The following is a 17281-nucleotide window of genomic DNA, read 5'->3' as shown; positions in this document are numbered from 1 at the left end:
TCCCCTTTCTGCAGTTAGCAATTCAAATATTATAAAAGCTAGATTTAGGATAACGATAATAACATGAAGGGTTTATTAGTGCCTTGGCTGAAAATTTTGCAATCAAATTTTATCTTATTTAACTTGTACCTAATTCATATTTACCTACTATTTGCGTCATTGTAGCGAACATATGATCTATTTTACATGAATTGGTTTCTCAATTCATTCGTATTCAGTGCAGTACAGAAAGACAACAAAATTGGCAGTCAAACAGCAAACACTTAATACATGCTAAAACTTTTTGTGGAAAATTTATTGGTGCTTTTGGCTGTTGACAGATCCCTATGTAACAAATTTCACAAGTTCAAAGACATTATCCTCCAACATGATTGACAACTCGATATACTTACCTTCCCATAAAATGTCAATTTTTAAAACTTCATTTTGTCACTTAAAGAGTTACGTTTTCAATAAGTACCCTGAGTTATCAGCGATGAGCTGTAGCAGAACTTTTTGTTCTCACATTTTCTCTTTAGTAGAACAATAAACGCATTTATTATTATTATATAACAATTGTTTTCGCATTCGTTGAAAAATACTATTATAATTTCTCGTTTCAGGTTTGATAAAAGGAAAAATATTGATTCGTTGATCAGTGGATAAAATCGGCAATGGTAAAACTCAACAATTTATTTCTTAATAATGCGAATTTACACGACTATAATTCCTGCGCACTTCACTGGACTCTCTTGACTCAAATGGATGAATAATCCTCGCCCCCGCCGGTGGTCTCTATTGAAACCTAAATGTTCCTCTCGATGATTCGAAAACGCCGCTTCGAGGGTTTGCTGGGCTGTCCATCGCGACTTCCGCTTCCAGGCTTCGATGAGTCATCACCGCCGTACATACCAGGATAAACACACACATACTAGAAGAGCCAAAGGCGTCGTTGCGGGGCGGCGTATGGGTTTATTTCGTAAAAATATATTATGTCGGAGAGCCCATGACATAAAAATTATGGAAACACCTACACTGAAAATTTAAATCAAATTTATGAAGTGAATTTCAAAATATTTTTACTTACCTTAGTTTTCGTGTTTTTTTTTGCATTTTTCAAGTTGGATAGTTAGACATACGCCAGTTTTTGCTGCAGCTCTCTTCGTATTGTTGTGAAGGCCTCACGAAAAACTAGTTTTGATTTGAATTTTTAAGTTTTGTTTTTAGTTTAGTTTATTCATTTCAATTTAAATAAGAATCCATAAAAGAAAGTGAATTGGCCTATGTTATCTGCAGCTATTTTTCCTAAGAAGTGACACATGTGTGAATCTCAAAAACAAGTTAAATTATAAGAATAAATAAATAAACATAATACAAATCTTCACAATGTCTGAAGACAGATGAAGAATATAGGTACACATATTATTGAATTACAAAGATGTCCATCATAATACAGTCTTTTTCTTTTGTTTTTCGTCTTGCGTCAGTTGTGTTCCACTATTTATCAAATTATTTCATTTTGTGTCAAAATAGTTTCATTTTTTGGCAAAACAATTTCGTCGGACAGCGGCCAATATAGACAGCAGTTTAATGTCCTACCAAACACTGACATAAAAATTTTCTCGAGTGAGAAAAACACTAACCAAGCAGAGAAAAGAAGTGCTAGGCACCATCCATGAAACTTAACTGAAGAACAAAAGAACAAATAAGCAAGTGGATTGATGAAGACTGTGTTTTAATCCTCAACTAGAAATACGCTTCTCTACCATAGACAGAGCTATCAAAGAGTGAGCTTAGAAGTGCGGCAGAACATGTGATTTCAACATGATGGTTGTCCAGAAGACTATTCGATGGTAGCACGTGGAATACGGAAGCATGATTTCAATGGTCACTGGATCGGTAGAGCTGGTCCGATTCTTTTTGTGGGGCTAACAAATCAAACATGCTTGTGCCGAAATTCAAGCAGACACATTTCTCAGTGCACATTCAATATCCACTGAATTCGAAGGCCATCATTTTGAGCACTTACTTTAATTGAAAGATGGCGAGACGAGGGCACTAAATTAAGCACCATAATAAGTCAGAGGCGAGAGGGACCCAATTTAATCAAGCACCCCGAAGCGAACAGAATACTAATTTGTTCTCATCGTTGTTCCTGGGTTGCGCTAAAAGTAGTTTATTCGCCAGCCATTAACATTTCTACAGGTAACAATTTTTAAGTTGTTCGAAATTTGCAGCATGAACGACGATTTTCGAGTACTTACAAAAAACGTGGTATTTTTTTATTGCCAACGTATTGCAGAATCATATGCATTTTTTCTCAGTAGAAACCGAAAAATTTTGAATTTCTTCGATTCAGCACCATTTGTCACAAATCGAAAAAAATGTTTCAGACAAATCATATGTACTTAGACTCCGAATCTGAAGTAATAGATAGCAGTTCATATTTAAGGTTTCAAGGTTAACCCCTGGCCTACCCACAAGGAGAGGGGAAGGAGAGCTAATTTTAGCACCAATGTATTTCCCTCGTGACATGATTAAATATTGAGTATACAATTAGATCAAATGTGATATCGATGAAGAGACAGCTGATTCATCTTCAGTTGAACAATTTACGAACAACCAGGAAGAAGAAGAGGAAGAAGAAGAAGAAATTGAGGAAGATAATACTGTTGAAGTCGAATTTGAAAAGTGTGAATTAAATTAAAATGTTAACAGAAATTAGAACTATGGTTTAAATCAATTAACTATATCAATATCAAAATCAATAATCATCATGCCGTACTTAAATAAGTCAAAGTTTTTGTTATTCGATCACTACTTTTATGTCTATTTTGACCGGAATATATAATATGAAGTATGTAACAAAGTTCGGTTCTGTTTTCACCCGACAACACGAATGATAACATTGATAACCCCTGCACATTCTCGCGCATCCCTGCATTGCGCACCCCGCTAGTTGCCTGTTTTCATCCCGCCAACAAAAACACAAGGCCGACTGAATTCATGCGTTATAAGGCCTGCTCACTTTGCAGAAAATTCGGTTCTCAAAAAGTAGGCCGTGACGTATAGAAAGTGGCGACATCTGTCTGCCAATTCTAATCAGTTACTGTCAATCCTTGGCGGTAAACGTAAATGTTCTTGTCAGCGTAATTTTCTCAGTTTATTTTCTTGCTCCATTTTTCACATTTCGTGTTTGATTTAACAATTTTTTCGTGTTCAGTTTCTCACTTTTCGTGTTTAGTTTCTTAGTTTTCGTGTTTATTGGGTTATAAACAATTTGTGTTATTTATTTGTTATCTGTAACAATGGGTAGACGCTGTGCCTTGTGTAAAAATAAAGACTTACCTTTGTGTGAAATACCTCAAGATCCCAACACTAGAAAAGAGTGGTTCGAGTTCTTCAAAAAACACTACAGCAAGTATTTTTTAGTCAAATTTACGGTAGACACTTTTCCGATCCACTTGCAGATGCATTCAAAATAACGATTTCACTGTAATTTGCAAGAAGCATTTCAAAGAAAAATGTTTCAAGGAAGTTGCTACATGAGGTTTCAATTTTTCAATTCTTCCATTTTTCTAATTACAATTTTTCGTTTCGGTTTTTGTTTTATTTATTTTTTAAATTTTTCGCTTTTCACTGTTCGGATTCCATCATTTTTCTTTTTTTTCAATGTGAATTTTTCCAGTTTTTGGATTTTTCAAGTTTTCAGTCTTCAGTTTTTGGTTTTTCAATTTTAAACTTTTTTAATAAAAATTCCAAAAAATGTATTTTATTCTAATGTTTGATAACAAACAGCAATCTATTTCAACATATGTACACATTAATTCATTATTTACATACTTATTTACAACATAGGAACTGATTGATTACACTTTTTAGATACACAGGTTTATCGAAGTCCTTGGTTGGAGTAATCAGCGTTACATTACTAGTAATAAACTTATAAACTACAATATATGTACATATCTCAACTACAAAGTAAAAATATCCCTCACATGCCATGATACTTTTTTTAATAAACCGACAAAACTATGGTTAAATAAGAAAATACGACAAGGTTGCAGCCCGTCTTCGGTATTTTTGCTCCAGTTCAGATTTTTACACTTTCTATTAATAACCATTCCCAAAAGAAAAGCTGCTTCAATTACGTGCTTTGGTTTTGTTAAGTGTTTTTTCACCTGTGTACCAATTGTCAAGAAGAAAGATAGTTTCGTAGTTGCCATGCTTGAGCATCTTCAGTATTTGGTCATAGTAAATTTCCCGCTTCCTCTCTGAATCAAACTTTGTCAGTTTGTCAAAAGAGTATGTTTTTGGGAAATCGTTGTGAAATGCTTAAAACACTATGAACAAATTTAAACCACAACCACGACTTGGTACAAAATATTCATTTTTGTAATGCAAACCCAGTGGATCTATATATTGATGAAAATATTCGACAATGGAAAACAGCCTTGACGTCGTTTTTTGCTAATTCTGAGTACAAGTACTTAGTTAAAAGGTATCATGGCACTTTACATTTCAAAATTTTTAATTATTTTGTCCTCGAAGCGCCGAACAGATGCAAATACAAAAACGCGTCTTGAATGCGTGAACAACGAATCTAGCGCTGACATTTGTTAGACATGAATGCTGCATCCGTTGAGCGATCTTGACAAAAAAGACACAAACAGAGGAAATAAATTACACATTGGAGCAACTATTTACAACATTACTTGCAAATAATAAAGTTATTATCAAACTCATATTAGAACTAGAATTAATTGTGCGATGGAAAACTGAAAGAATTTTGACAAACGGAATTACTTTGGGCATATGATATCAAAAAGGCAAATACGGGAAAAATGTGTCAAATAGTGAAACATATTCTACAAATAAAGAAAAACACTGTATTACGAAAAAATAATGTAGAAACAAATTTTAATTTCAATCAAACTAGGTAAAATTGGTCCAAGTTATCAGACAGGACATTTGTCGCTCCTGAAATACGGTCGAACAAATTCGGTTTTTTTTAATTCTATTTTTTTTAATATAAATCCTATAATTAAAGTATTTAATAATATCTCTCAACGGTAAAGGTAACATTGTTTTTAATAGATAGAGCAAAATTACCGTCCCTGATATGATCAACAAAATAACAATAAAAAAACGAGGCGGCGGATGGTAATAAAATTTTGAAAGTCTGGTCCGGCGTAGAGGAGTTTTGGATCACCGTTGAACTAAACATTCGACAGATTTTTGGTGACTATTCGAGTTGAACCATCATTATTCATTTCATTAAACGAAAGGTTTTGCTCCACATTTTACTAAGTATTCGACAATTTTTCTGTGACCTTGAGAGGAAGCTGCGTAAAGCGGTGTCCGACCATATTGATTACGGCTATTGATTTCGGCTCCGCATTTCACCAGGAATTCGACAATTTTTTCGTGACCTTGAGAGGAAGCTGCGGAAAGCGGTGTCTGACCATTATTAACAGCACGATTGATTTCGGCTCCGCATTTCACCAGGAATTGGACAATTTTTTCGTGACCTTGAGAGGAAGCTGCGTAAAGTGGTGTCGCACCACGTTTAGTAGCGCGATTGATTTCGGCTCCGCATTTCCCCAGGCATTCGACAATTTTTTCATGACCTTGAGAGGAAGCTGCGTAAAGCGGTGTCCAACCATCTTCATCAGCGCGATTGATTTCGGCTCCGCATTTCACCAGGCATTCGACAATTTTTTCGTGACCTTGAGAGGAAGCTTCGTAAAGCGGTGTCCTACCACGATATTGATCAGGGCGATTGATTTCGGCTCCGCATTTCATCAGGCATTCGACTATTTTTTCGTGACCTTTCGAGCAAGCTGCGTACAACAATGTGTTCTCATATGAATTAGCTGGATTAATTTTTGCTCCGCATTTCACCAGGAATTCGACAATTTTTTCGTGACCTTGAGAGGAAGCTGCGGAAAGCGGTGTCTGACCATTATTAACAGCACGATTGATTTCGGCTCCGCATTTCACCAGGAATTGGACAATTTTTTCGTGACCTTGAGAGGAAGCTGCGCAAAGCGGTGTCTGACCTGGAATATTATTAGCGCGATTGATTTCGGCTCCGCATTTCACCAGGAATTGGACAATTTTTTCGTGACCTTGAGAGGAAGCTGCGTAAAGTGGTGTCTGACCTTGAATATAATTAGCGTGATTGATTTCGGCTCCGCATTTCACCAGGAATTGGACAATTTTTTCGTGACCTTGAGAGGAAGCTGCGTAAAGTGGTGTCGCACCACGTTTAGTAGCGCGATTGATTTCGGCTCCGCATTTCCCCAGGCATTCGACAATTTTTTCATGACCTTGAGAGGAAGCTGCGTAAAGCGGTGTCCAACCAATTTTATTAGCGCGATTGATTTCGGCTCCGTATTTGACCAAGTACTCTACAACTGTTTCGTGCCCCTCTCGAGAAGCTATTATAAGAGGCGTACTACCATCGAATTCAACACTAAAATTTACTTCATTATTAGAAATACTCGAAGATGAAAATAATATTTTAAACGCTTCTGCGTATCCGTGCAAAGCGGCAAAAAATAAAATATTAATTTTGTCTTTTGGACTATACGAATCTTTCAGTTGTAATTTGCGTGATTGCAATAATTCCAGTTCCGCTCCCAAACTCTCACTTTCTTGTGCCCATGCTAAGGGTGTGAGTTGATGTAAAAAATCTTCTTCTAATATGTCACATTTGTCTAACAAAAACAATAACGCTCTAAAATATTGTTTCGTTTCTAAAGAACTACGCATAATCTCCCGATTTGTCTTGATAACATAACTCTTGTTTTTATGTTGTACATTTAAACGCCCATGTCGTTGTCCCCAAGAACAGATGAGATGTAAGGCACTTCTTCCACACTTATCTTTACGTTTTATTATTTCGTCGTCAAAGTTCTCCACTTCATCAAAATTTCTATATAAAATCGCTATATGGACCTGTGAATTTTTGCCAGTTAACATGTCGAAGAAGAAACGTACGTTATTATACTTCGCATCAAAAAATATGTCTCTGTGTATCATTTCAAAATTTCTATATAAATACAAGGCAACAAAATATTCGGCAAAGGAAGCATGTGCAAATTGCGGAATGCCGTTTTGTAGTCCAGTCACGATACCAACAGTTGCGAAATCTTCAGAAACAGAATCTATCTTTTGCGAATAATCTATATTTAATTGTTGCAAAATATTTTCAGGAAATATTACTTTGAGCGCCAACTTTTCATACTGTTTCAATTTTTCTTCCTTTTCCTTCCTCACTTTTTCTTGCCAAAAATAATTGTTTACAGGAACTTTGCCTTCGTAGAAAAACTTAAATTTTCCTGCAATAAAGTAACGATACATGTCAGTCAGGAGAAATTTAGTGTCTAATAACTCTAAATATTTTTCCTTATTTTGAAGTAAAACATCTGTAAGCATAAAAATTTGAAGAGGGATTCCCAATATATCTATATGTTTTGTAAATGCAAACGTGGATTTAATTTTGTCGATGACTGGTTTCATATCTAGAGGCTTAATAAAATTGTTAAGACGTTTCTTAATGTAGTCCTCTTGCTCGACTTCGGTGAGCTGATTGATACCCACTGACAGAGTATCAAATTTTTCTTCAAGAGAAGATCTCAAATGTTGCCTTGCAGTAACCCACTGAATGAAACCTTTCTGCGATAACATAAGAATGAAATCTAAAGTACCATGTAAATACTGAGTAAATATTTCATCAAGAGCGTCCCATACATAAACCACATTTCGTTGCTTTAAACACATTGTAAAGAATTCTCGATCCAACCCAGCGAGGTCTCGATATTTTTCCTTTAAAATAAATGTTTCGAATTGTAAGTCTGTTGATTTTTCAGACTTTGGTGAATTTTTAAAGAAAGACATAACATCTTGAGCACTCAGAATCACGGTCCAATATCTCGCACAACAGTTGTTTTTTAGACTCTTCGTTAACTCGGTTTTGCCCATGCCTGGGTCACCTGTTATTAGATGTATGTTGTTGCTGAATTCGAAAGACCAAATTTCGTTTTCGTTTTTGGAACGACTAGGTAATTTATAATTTCGCAGTTCATTAACAAAGCCTTTGCTTCCAATCCATTCTAAATTTTGATCGTTGAGAAATTTAAAATAGTGGACAGTTGTAGATTCTGGTGTTTTAGAACATATTATTTGAAAATCAGAATCACTACAATTTTTTTCGCTCCTTATAAAAATTGGTTTATCAAAAATTTTGGGGTCTGCATTACTTAAAAAACCCTCGATGTCTGTTAGAGTATACTTTTTAGATATTTTCAATTGGTGAGAATTACCTTCGCAATTTAAAATGATAACAGTGTTTCGATTAACACGTTCTAAATATTTAATGTCTATAATATTGACTGACAAATATCTGTCGATATAAAGATTGGGAAAAACTTCCTTTTGTCCATCTATATGGCATGAACCATTTGCCATCTCTAAAAGTTTTTCCACAGTAACATGCTTAAAAATTTCTTCATTTTTTTCGAAAGCAGTCACCAAATTACGAGGTTTTTTGCCTTGTATAGAAATAGTGAATTTTCGCAATACTTTTTCATACAATTCAACTTCTGGTTTCAAGTTGAACAAGTTTTGAAACACAGAGTGTTCTGTCATCCATTCTTCATATTTACCCTCGCCAAGAATAATAAATTTTGCATCTGGACAGAGGTTAATAGCTTTCTCCATATTGACGTGTTCTTTCACAATGAGCGGACATTTCTCCATCAGCCATAGCAACTGTGTCAACAAATTTGCATCCAGATTTTTGTCACTACTTATGTCATTAGAAGAAAGAGAGTAAAGTATTCGAACTTTGTTTAGTTCTTTGAGGTCAATATTTTGGTCCAAGTCTCCCCACAAATTTTTAACTGCCTTGCTGCCTTTTTTTTCCAACAACGTGATGTCGAACAGACAAATAGCCTCTCGAAGTATTTTCATTTCGTCTGTGACTGAACCAAAAACAAACGGTTCGATCTGAGAAGAAAGCAAACGAAGTGCGATCACACTTTGAATCATTTTTTTGCTTAGCTTTTCTTTTTTTCCATCTCGCATACTCCATTCTGATATGACCTCGACGTACCTTTTGAAAGTTTCTTCGTTAGAGCAAAATATCTCAGTGAATTTATTCATTGTTGATTTTGTAAGAGCTTCAAAACGTTCTTGAGTTGTGTAAAGACGAAATCTTTCAAAGAATGTTTGATACTTCCTAATTTTTTCAGGATTTTGTTTAGTCCATTCGTTCTCTACTATTTGAAATGTGTGATAATGATTTATATTTTCAGAAATTCTTAAAACGTCGAAATCGTCTCCTGAAACTGTCTTTTTACTGATCTTCAGGTGAAACTCTTCCTCTTCTAGTTTAAATGTCGTTTCTTCTGACGTTTCAAATGTATTTGTGGTGAATAATATAAATTCTTGCACTTCGTCTTGAACCTCTTGAGCAGATTTGAAATATTTGATTAAACTAAAGTCTCCCCTTTTGTCTGCCAGCTGCTTTGTAGTTAATTGTCTTTTTTCGTTACTGTGTTTTAATTGCAATGCTTTTGTTTTTATTCCCCTGTCTGTCTTAATTTCAATGACTACGTCATCAAAATCACCAAAATTTTTATCGTTCGAAGATATGCGAAAGTCTTTTATTTTACTGTCGCTTACCATTTGAAGTGCGACGTTAGCGGTAACCAAATCTTCGTATTTTTTGCCCTTGTCGGTAGTTCCTCTCCGTTTTTTGAAAGTCTGAAACAGAGTCAACAACATGAATAAATCGAGACAAACTACATATAATTCGTTTTAAAATATAGACCTACAAAGTAGTTAATACTCGTATTCCTTGTTATTTTTCATTATTTAATTACATTTCTAATGTAATCTGTCAGCTTGTATATCCATGTGAATATTAATGATTAACAAAAAATAATCATAAAAGTTAAACAAAATGATGACACATCTCTAGAATTGCAGCTACAAAAGACTTACTGGCACGAAAGTCACGTGTCTTTTGTGAAAATCAATATAAAACTTTTATGAAATGCTGAAACATGAGGTAAAATCAACAGCACTTCAACAGATTAAAATTGGAAATAATGTTGCTTATAAACCTAGGACAAGAAATCAGAATTTGTCTCGTACGTCCTATTCGACAGCAGGAATTAATATAAACAAATGCACTAATTGCACAGTTAACATTAGTCCTGGAGACTAAATTTGAATTTAGTTTTTTGATTAAAATAAAAAATTGTAGCACTTAAAAGCCTTGTATTGTATTGATTTTTAATTTTCTAAAACCGAGAAGATCATAGGAAAAAGTAATTTGCACCTCTGTAAAAAAGTGCGCGTTATAATCTCGCCTGTTTGCTGTCCTCGGTTACGCCTCGACTACCAAACTGCAGACATGCGTATAATAGGCATCTTGCACGTTTTTGAGTAAAGCCAGAAAATGATTCAGCAGAACTCATAAAACAAGGGTATTGTTGTAAAAAGTGCATTTGATTATTCATAGTGTAGCAATAAATTATTAAAAATTAATATTTAAATCACGCGCACTTTTGGGCGTGACGTCATAAGCCATACATTGTTGCCAAGTCGAGGATGTTTCCGTATTAATATAGGGACTTTTTATGGTCGGCTGTACTGTCAAGTGCGGCTCTGCCAAAAAACAGCGTTGGACAAATAGCACGCGATTAAAAAACTGCGACAAAACAGCGCCGAGACAAAAAAGCGCTAAGACAAATTAACACGCGACAAAATAATCTGCGACAATTAATAGTTACCTATTAATTGTATTATGTATTGTCTTATTACTATTAGGCATATAGAACACGTCAGAAAAGGGTAGACAAACGAGAATGATGTCCTGATGTGAATATTAATATGAATATTGACTTAATGTTAAAAATTACCTTTACTAGCCCAATAAAACGTCTCAAAACGGTAATACTATAGCCTCCAAATAGATCGGTTATGAATAAACCACACAAAATCAACTCAACTTTATTTCAGAACTAGAAACAGACTATTCAAAAATTAAACAAACAATAAACGATTAAAGTGATAAGTTTAACGCCACAGATTTCAAATAGTTTTCAACATTTGCAAATGAGTACTCCGAAACCAATAGGTTCAACCGCTTTCTCAGCTGAACATATTTACAGTTGGCCGATTCTCAAACTCTCATTCCCGATCTGTACCTCGCCATATGCATTTGTGTAGCACTTTGTTCCCTGTCTAATAAGCTTATAGATTTGAAGGTGTTGGCAATCCAAAGAGTGTTTGAAAGAGTTGGGCCAAGCTTCTAACTAGTTGTTCGTCCTTGGTCCGTTAACATTCGATCAAACATATTCCAGATGTTGATATCGTACCTAGACCTCAAATTATGCATTCGTTTTCCGACGTAAGTTTTCTCCCAATACTCTACTAAAGGTAGCAGTTCATGAGGAAAATTTTCATCGATAATCTCCAACGCAAACTGCACGTCCTTTTCAGGTACAAATGCGAGAGCAAGCAACATGTTACATCCTATTCTGACTTCGCTGTTGTTCCGTTAGATGGGTTTGCTGAATTTTTCGCCATAAATTTTGGCTTAGATGAAAAAACCGCCGACGGTTCTTGCTTGCCCGAAACACCTTCTGACTGCACTCAAAGATGCTATTTCGAAGTCCACCAAAACTGTTTCTGGGCCCAAGTTTGGTTCCACTTCCAGTATGCTTTCGAAAAATTTCATGTAAGTTTGTTCTTGCTTGTTGGGCAATAGACCGAATATCACAGGAATCGCTTTTCCGTCTATTATTACGTGCACGGTAAATAATTATTGAAATAATGGAGGCGAGGTCTTGAATGTACCGTCGATCGCCCAGTGGCGAAACTCCTTTAATGTGTCCAAATTCGTTCTGGTGCCAAAAACAAGAATTCTTTGGTTATCTCCCAAGTCTGTGTCTAAGAGCAGAAAATTTTCACCTCTTTCCGAAATCCTGTGGTGTTCTTTAATTACGACTTCCTCTCGGCAAGTAAAATTACCAGAGCTTCTCGAGTCGTATGTCGGTAAGAGGACTGCGGCTTCTTCGAAAGTACCTTCGATGGAGGTTTGAATTATCTGCCTTGGTTTTGGAAGTTTCTGCCAATTCCCTCATAGATTGCCTCACTCCGACTTCTCTCTTCGCCGAATCTGAGCCGTGACTATGAGCCGTTGTTGAAGTCGGTTCACTTGAATTTTCTGACACTAGCAATCTCCCTTTCCATCCTTCTTGAGAACACCTCCAAGAAACGGAATGGATGTTCTCTTTGTCTTTGCGGTAGCGGTAACCACCATAAAACAATATTCTTGCACCTTTTTGTGATTTCGCAAATTCCATGACGGGCGTTTGAAAATTTGACAAAATGAGAAAAACTTTGGATTGGCACAAACCTACTACAAAGCTAAAAATGCTGCGCTATTTCATGGCGCAATAAAATGTCCCAGCGCTATTTAATCGCGTGCTGTTTTGTCTCGGCGTTTTTTTTTCCCATATTATTTAATTACTGGGCTTTTTTGTCTCGGCGCTCTTTTGTCGCGGTTTTTTTAGTCGCGCGTTATTTTGTCCAGCGCTCTTTTTTGGCAGAGCCGACATCGTAAAATAGGTTATACAATTATAAGAGGTTATGTATGACACGTACATAACCTCAAGTTATGTACGCGTCATTGAAGAACAAGTTCTTCAATGTTGCCATGTTCAGCACTGATATGATTGGACTATGGCTTATGACGTCAGAGACCAGGTTCCGCCTTTAAAATAAAACTCAAGAATTAAGACTCTGGATATTTTTTACAATTTTTTTTTCAACTTTTGTTGAGGACTTTAGGTTCTATATTACATAGGGAACACTTGCACCAATTTTTATTAAAATTGGCAGTTGAGTGCAAGTACCCTATTCGCAGTTTTTCATCCTTGGTAGATCAATAACTACCGGGAGTACCGGGTGACTGATAATAAATGTGATTTTTTTTTAACAGGTTGGCAAACTATTTCAAATTTTATAATGGCAAAATTGATTTTCAAAGAAACATATATAGCAGCTGCCATCATGTTAACCAATCAACACATTTGTTACGTGTGCCCATGTCAAAATTGACAACTGTAAACTGAGGTACTAGCATTTTTTGCCAATAATTCAGAATTGCCAACGCAAAATTTGCTTCAAACATTAACTATTGATATCGACTAAATTCAAATACATATTATCGATTCAACAAAACCTCCAAAAGCATTATTTATTTCATTTTGATTCATTAAAATAGTTGGTATGTTCAGATTGTAATATGTCGCATAAATTTAAAAACCAAAGTAAATATCATATACTTTGATAAACAAACTCACGTCTTTCGGAAAAGCTTCATTTCCTTTTCCATCCTTTTCTTCACGAATCTGCTTCTTTTGATGTGCATTTTCTTCGGTACTTTCTTTAATTTCTTGATTATTCCGAGATGCAAGAGCTTGTTTGTTTGAAGTATCTTCTGTTTGTATTGGATCTGTTGGCTGACAAAGTATTTAATTAATGACACTTATATATTTATTTATGTATCCTAAAAATATATGTAATTAACGAAATATTTTTATCTACTCTTAAATACACATTTAAACAATTTTTTGCGAAGACCATGTAAATTAAAATAAGCTCAATTGTTAATCACAGAGCGCTTTGGGTCTATAAAGATAGCAGTAGTCTAATACTCGGTCGAAAAATATTTTATTTCGCATAATTTGGAAGAAAAAAAATTGAGTTTTTTAATGTTTTTTACTCTAAAATTTTATAGATTTACTACACTTCTGCAGGTGTAAACACTATTAGACGTGTTTATCTATAACTCTGCAGTCAAATTAGGTATTTATTTTTTTAAAGTTGTAATAAATCTAAACAAACATTTGTTCTTTGTTGGTCCAAAGATACAATACCTTTTTTGAGGAACATGCATTCTCTTCAGATTGCGAAGTATTCATCTTTTCTAAATGTTTTCTTAGTGCTCTATGTTCTTTTTTCTATTTTAAATTTTCTTCTAATTTTCTAATTTCTTCTTCTTCGGAACTCAAGTCAACGTTGAATGTGTTTGCTGAAAAAAAATTCAAAATTATATACACCGATTAAAAATACACCCCTCGCTGTCAGAACACTGATATTAGTGTATGTGTCAGTTTTCGACAATAAAACTAATGGATGGAAGCTCTATTATATTAGCGTATTATTTTTGAAAAGGGGGAAAGAATGTTCTTTGGACAAAAATTCGCTCTATAACAGTTAAAATTCGTAAGCTGAGAACGATAGTGTTATCTTAAAAAAAAAAAATTTATGACTATCTACTATCAAATTCAAATCTAAAATTTAAAATATTCCAGCAGTTACTACCAAACATTTAATGTAATTTTGAAAAGCACTTTAATTACAGTACATGCCCATATAGTTAAAATTAAAAAAAAAATTTTGTTTTTTCCTTGCATTTATTTTATACTAACAAAACTGAGGACAGGATAGTAGCCACTACTGTCAACCTCCGACAGCACATATACTTAAAAACTGTTGCAAAATTCAGCTTTTGTCTTTGAGTACTGGCATTTCTGTCATATGTCTAACTATAGTACATAGAATATTCACAAAAAAAAAATGGTCTAAAGTTATTTAGACAGAACTTCAAATATAGCTTCTTCCAAAAATTATAAAATGTAATTTTGTGAATTAGAGTATTATTTAATGATATCCTCTATAAAGTTAAAATAAAGACATGTGTGTGGATTGTTAAACTACAGGTAAATAAACATCGAATACGTATGTTTCAAGCGAATTTTTTCCTAACAAAATCTTGTGATAACGTCACCAACATGTTAGCAAAGGCACATATAATTTGAACTTGTGCAACCTAATACTAATAATAATAACCCTGTATAATAAAAGATTGGGAAACATGGGATTCATTATTTCCAACTCACCCTGTATAAGTAATTTTAAAGCTTGCGATTGCCTTAAAACCAGTGCAAGATTTCAATTTCAAAAATGTTGTTATTGTGCAATTTTGTTTTTTTTTAAATCTGGATGTCTCGGGTAAAAAGTCAAGATTTATATCATTATATCATGATTTGCTCCTGTCTTCAATCTTATGAATGATGATTTTAGTGGAAAAGTGTGGACGTATACGGCTTATCACTAAAAAAAAATTTTTGAAGAAACTGTAGTCAAATGGGATACCAATTTCATTAAATAATAATAAATTCAAACCGTTGCAGAAGCTCAATTAGATGTTTGATTGCGATTAAATTTTTAACACGACGTTAAAATACCACGTGACCGACTGTACGCCAATCAGACGTCGCTAAACTCCTCGTTAAATGCGTGATTAACTTTAACTTTAATTTTTAACTGATTGTTTATTAAAAATCCGTCATTAATTTCTGATATATATCCACTTAATTCGCAAAAGTTATATAAAGAAATACCAAAAATAATCTAAATTTACTGTTTTCTTAATGCACTATCGTAGTTTCAAAGCCTAGCTGTCTACCAATTCTGGTTGTCTGAAAGAAAATTATACTTAATTATAACTAATTTTGATGCTTCTATTTTAATAATAATATCAGTGGCGGCTCGTCATATGAGGCAAGTGAGGCGGCGCCTCACAGCAGATATCTAAAGAACAGATTGACTTAATTTATAATTAAAAAAGAGCTTTCAATGCATTTTAAGTTACAAAAATATGTTGAAATGGGAGATCTGTACATGATTTTTAATTTTTTACACGTTCTGCGGACATTTTTCGTTGAATACCGTACGATTTATGCCCCGAATTCTTTAACTGAAGCGGCCAGAGCGTCGGTTCACTTAAACCAACGAAGCCCAATCACAGACACGGATTTCCATGACTCAGCTGCTATACTCCAATACATGAATTCGCTCGGAACTGAGGCGATATCTTCGATGCTTCTCGGCCAATTTCGGCGTACTAATTCAACCATTTTCCTATTTATTTTACAGAATGGTAGGGGTGCAGGGTGCGTGGGTAATTAGCATAAATGTGAATAAAAGCCCACGTGTTGGTGTTTCGTGTTTTTGTCTCTTTCATAGGTACAGGGTACAGGGTACAGGTGAGTGAAAAATGAATCCGGAGTACGATATTATCATGTTGCTTCTTGAAACGCCGTTTTCACGGCGAACCGAGTTAGAACGTCGGTAAATTTTGCTAAATATCGAGCAGTCAAAACCGTTAATTAATTTAACTTCCATTGATAAGCGACAAAATCGTCAGTACTCCAGGTCTTTTAAATCAACCTGGTACGAAACATATAAACGGCTCTGCCGTAGCCGTAATATTTATGCTGAAAATGTATATTGTTGGCCGTATCTACTCTTAGGCAATGAAAAAAACACATGGACGATGTCTCCGGGATATAACGATTTAAAGAATTTCATCCGAAGTGCAAAGTTACATGAAAGTTCCAAAGACATTAAAAATTTCATGGGCTTAAATTAATATTTAGAAAGGAACACAACTATTGGCGAATCCCTCCAAGAAAGTGCTAGTTTAAACAAAATTTTGACTTGTAAAAACATTGTTGATTAAATGTGTTATGGGTGTTATTATTATTATTATTATTATTAGTAATAATATTATTATTAGGACTCACTACTGATTCGGAAATGACCGGTATTCAAGTAACACTTCTATCATTACTAGTTAGTAATGATAGTAGTTACTAAGACTAGTAATATGCATTAATGACATTAATTTAATTAATTTTATTATTGATATTATTATTGTCAAACTTCTATCATCGCCTCACCACATCAGACAGTCACGAGCCGCCACTGAATAATATTTACTGATTTCAACAGGAAGAAATCCTAATTACAGAAACCAAATAAACTTAAAATATCTATAATACAAACAAAATCGAGAAATGAGCAATTTTTTATTTGTTAGCCAAAACTAATAATATTAAATTTTCAAATGGAGAATCACAGCCCGCGTATACATGTAATTTTTCTGGTTTAAAATATACAATTTAACTTTGCAGTTAAAAATGTAACAAATAGCTTTATTAGTTTCATTATTTAATATTTGCAAATTAATGCAAATTTTCAAAAAAAAAAAAAATCGCACCAACGTTGTTCCTTGTGTAACTTTACGTAAAATTTGGTCAAATGTTCGATTAACACTAGTTGTGTAAGTTACTATTTCCATATCCTTAGCACATGTTTCTTGCGAAGGTCACATCTCGTCGCCCGAGAACTTGTTTGATCTACAGAC

At 34.4% G+C, this 17281-nt stretch overlaps 3 protein-coding genes across 3 annotated transcripts in view; all 3 read right to left on the bottom strand.

Moving 5' to 3' along the window:
* Positions 1 to 17281, bottom strand: part of LOC135138740 (uncharacterized) — a 60446-nt gene that overhangs the window by 39200 nt on the left and 3965 nt on the right. The gene's annotated exons all lie outside the window — the stretch shown is intronic.
* Positions 3740 to 17281, bottom strand: part of LOC135138737 (uncharacterized) — a 254941-nt gene continuing 241399 nt past the window's right edge. The window contains exon 10 of the mRNA XM_064068726.1: positions 3740 to 4588. The gene's annotated coding sequence lies outside the window, so the exon portion shown is untranslated. The remainder of the gene's footprint in view (positions 4589 to 17281) is intronic.
* LOC135138747 (uncharacterized) overlaps positions 3740 to 17281 on the bottom strand; it is a 31803-nt gene continuing 18261 nt past the window's right edge. Inside the window, exons 2-4 of the mRNA XM_064068747.1 lie at positions 13944 to 14098; positions 13368 to 13526; positions 3740 to 9753 (exon numbers count right to left, since the gene is read on the bottom strand). Of these exons, the coding sequence (XP_063924817.1) occupies positions 5257 to 9753; positions 13368 to 13526; positions 13944 to 13988 (4701 nt within the window). The 5' untranslated portion in view covers positions 13989 to 14098 and the 3' untranslated portion in view covers positions 3740 to 5256. The remainder of the gene's footprint in view (positions 9754 to 13367; positions 13527 to 13943; positions 14099 to 17281) is intronic.

The sequence above is a fragment of the Zophobas morio genome, unplaced genomic scaffold (genome assembly GCF_036711695.1).
Source record: "Zophobas morio isolate AGI-343-1 ecotype UQ-CSIRO unplaced genomic scaffold, CSIRO_AGI_Zmor_V1 ptg000030l, whole genome shotgun sequence".
NCBI classification, from domain to species: domain Eukaryota; kingdom Metazoa; phylum Arthropoda; class Insecta; order Coleoptera; family Tenebrionidae; genus Zophobas; species Zophobas morio.
This window is presented reverse-complemented; position numbering and strand designations above follow the sequence as displayed.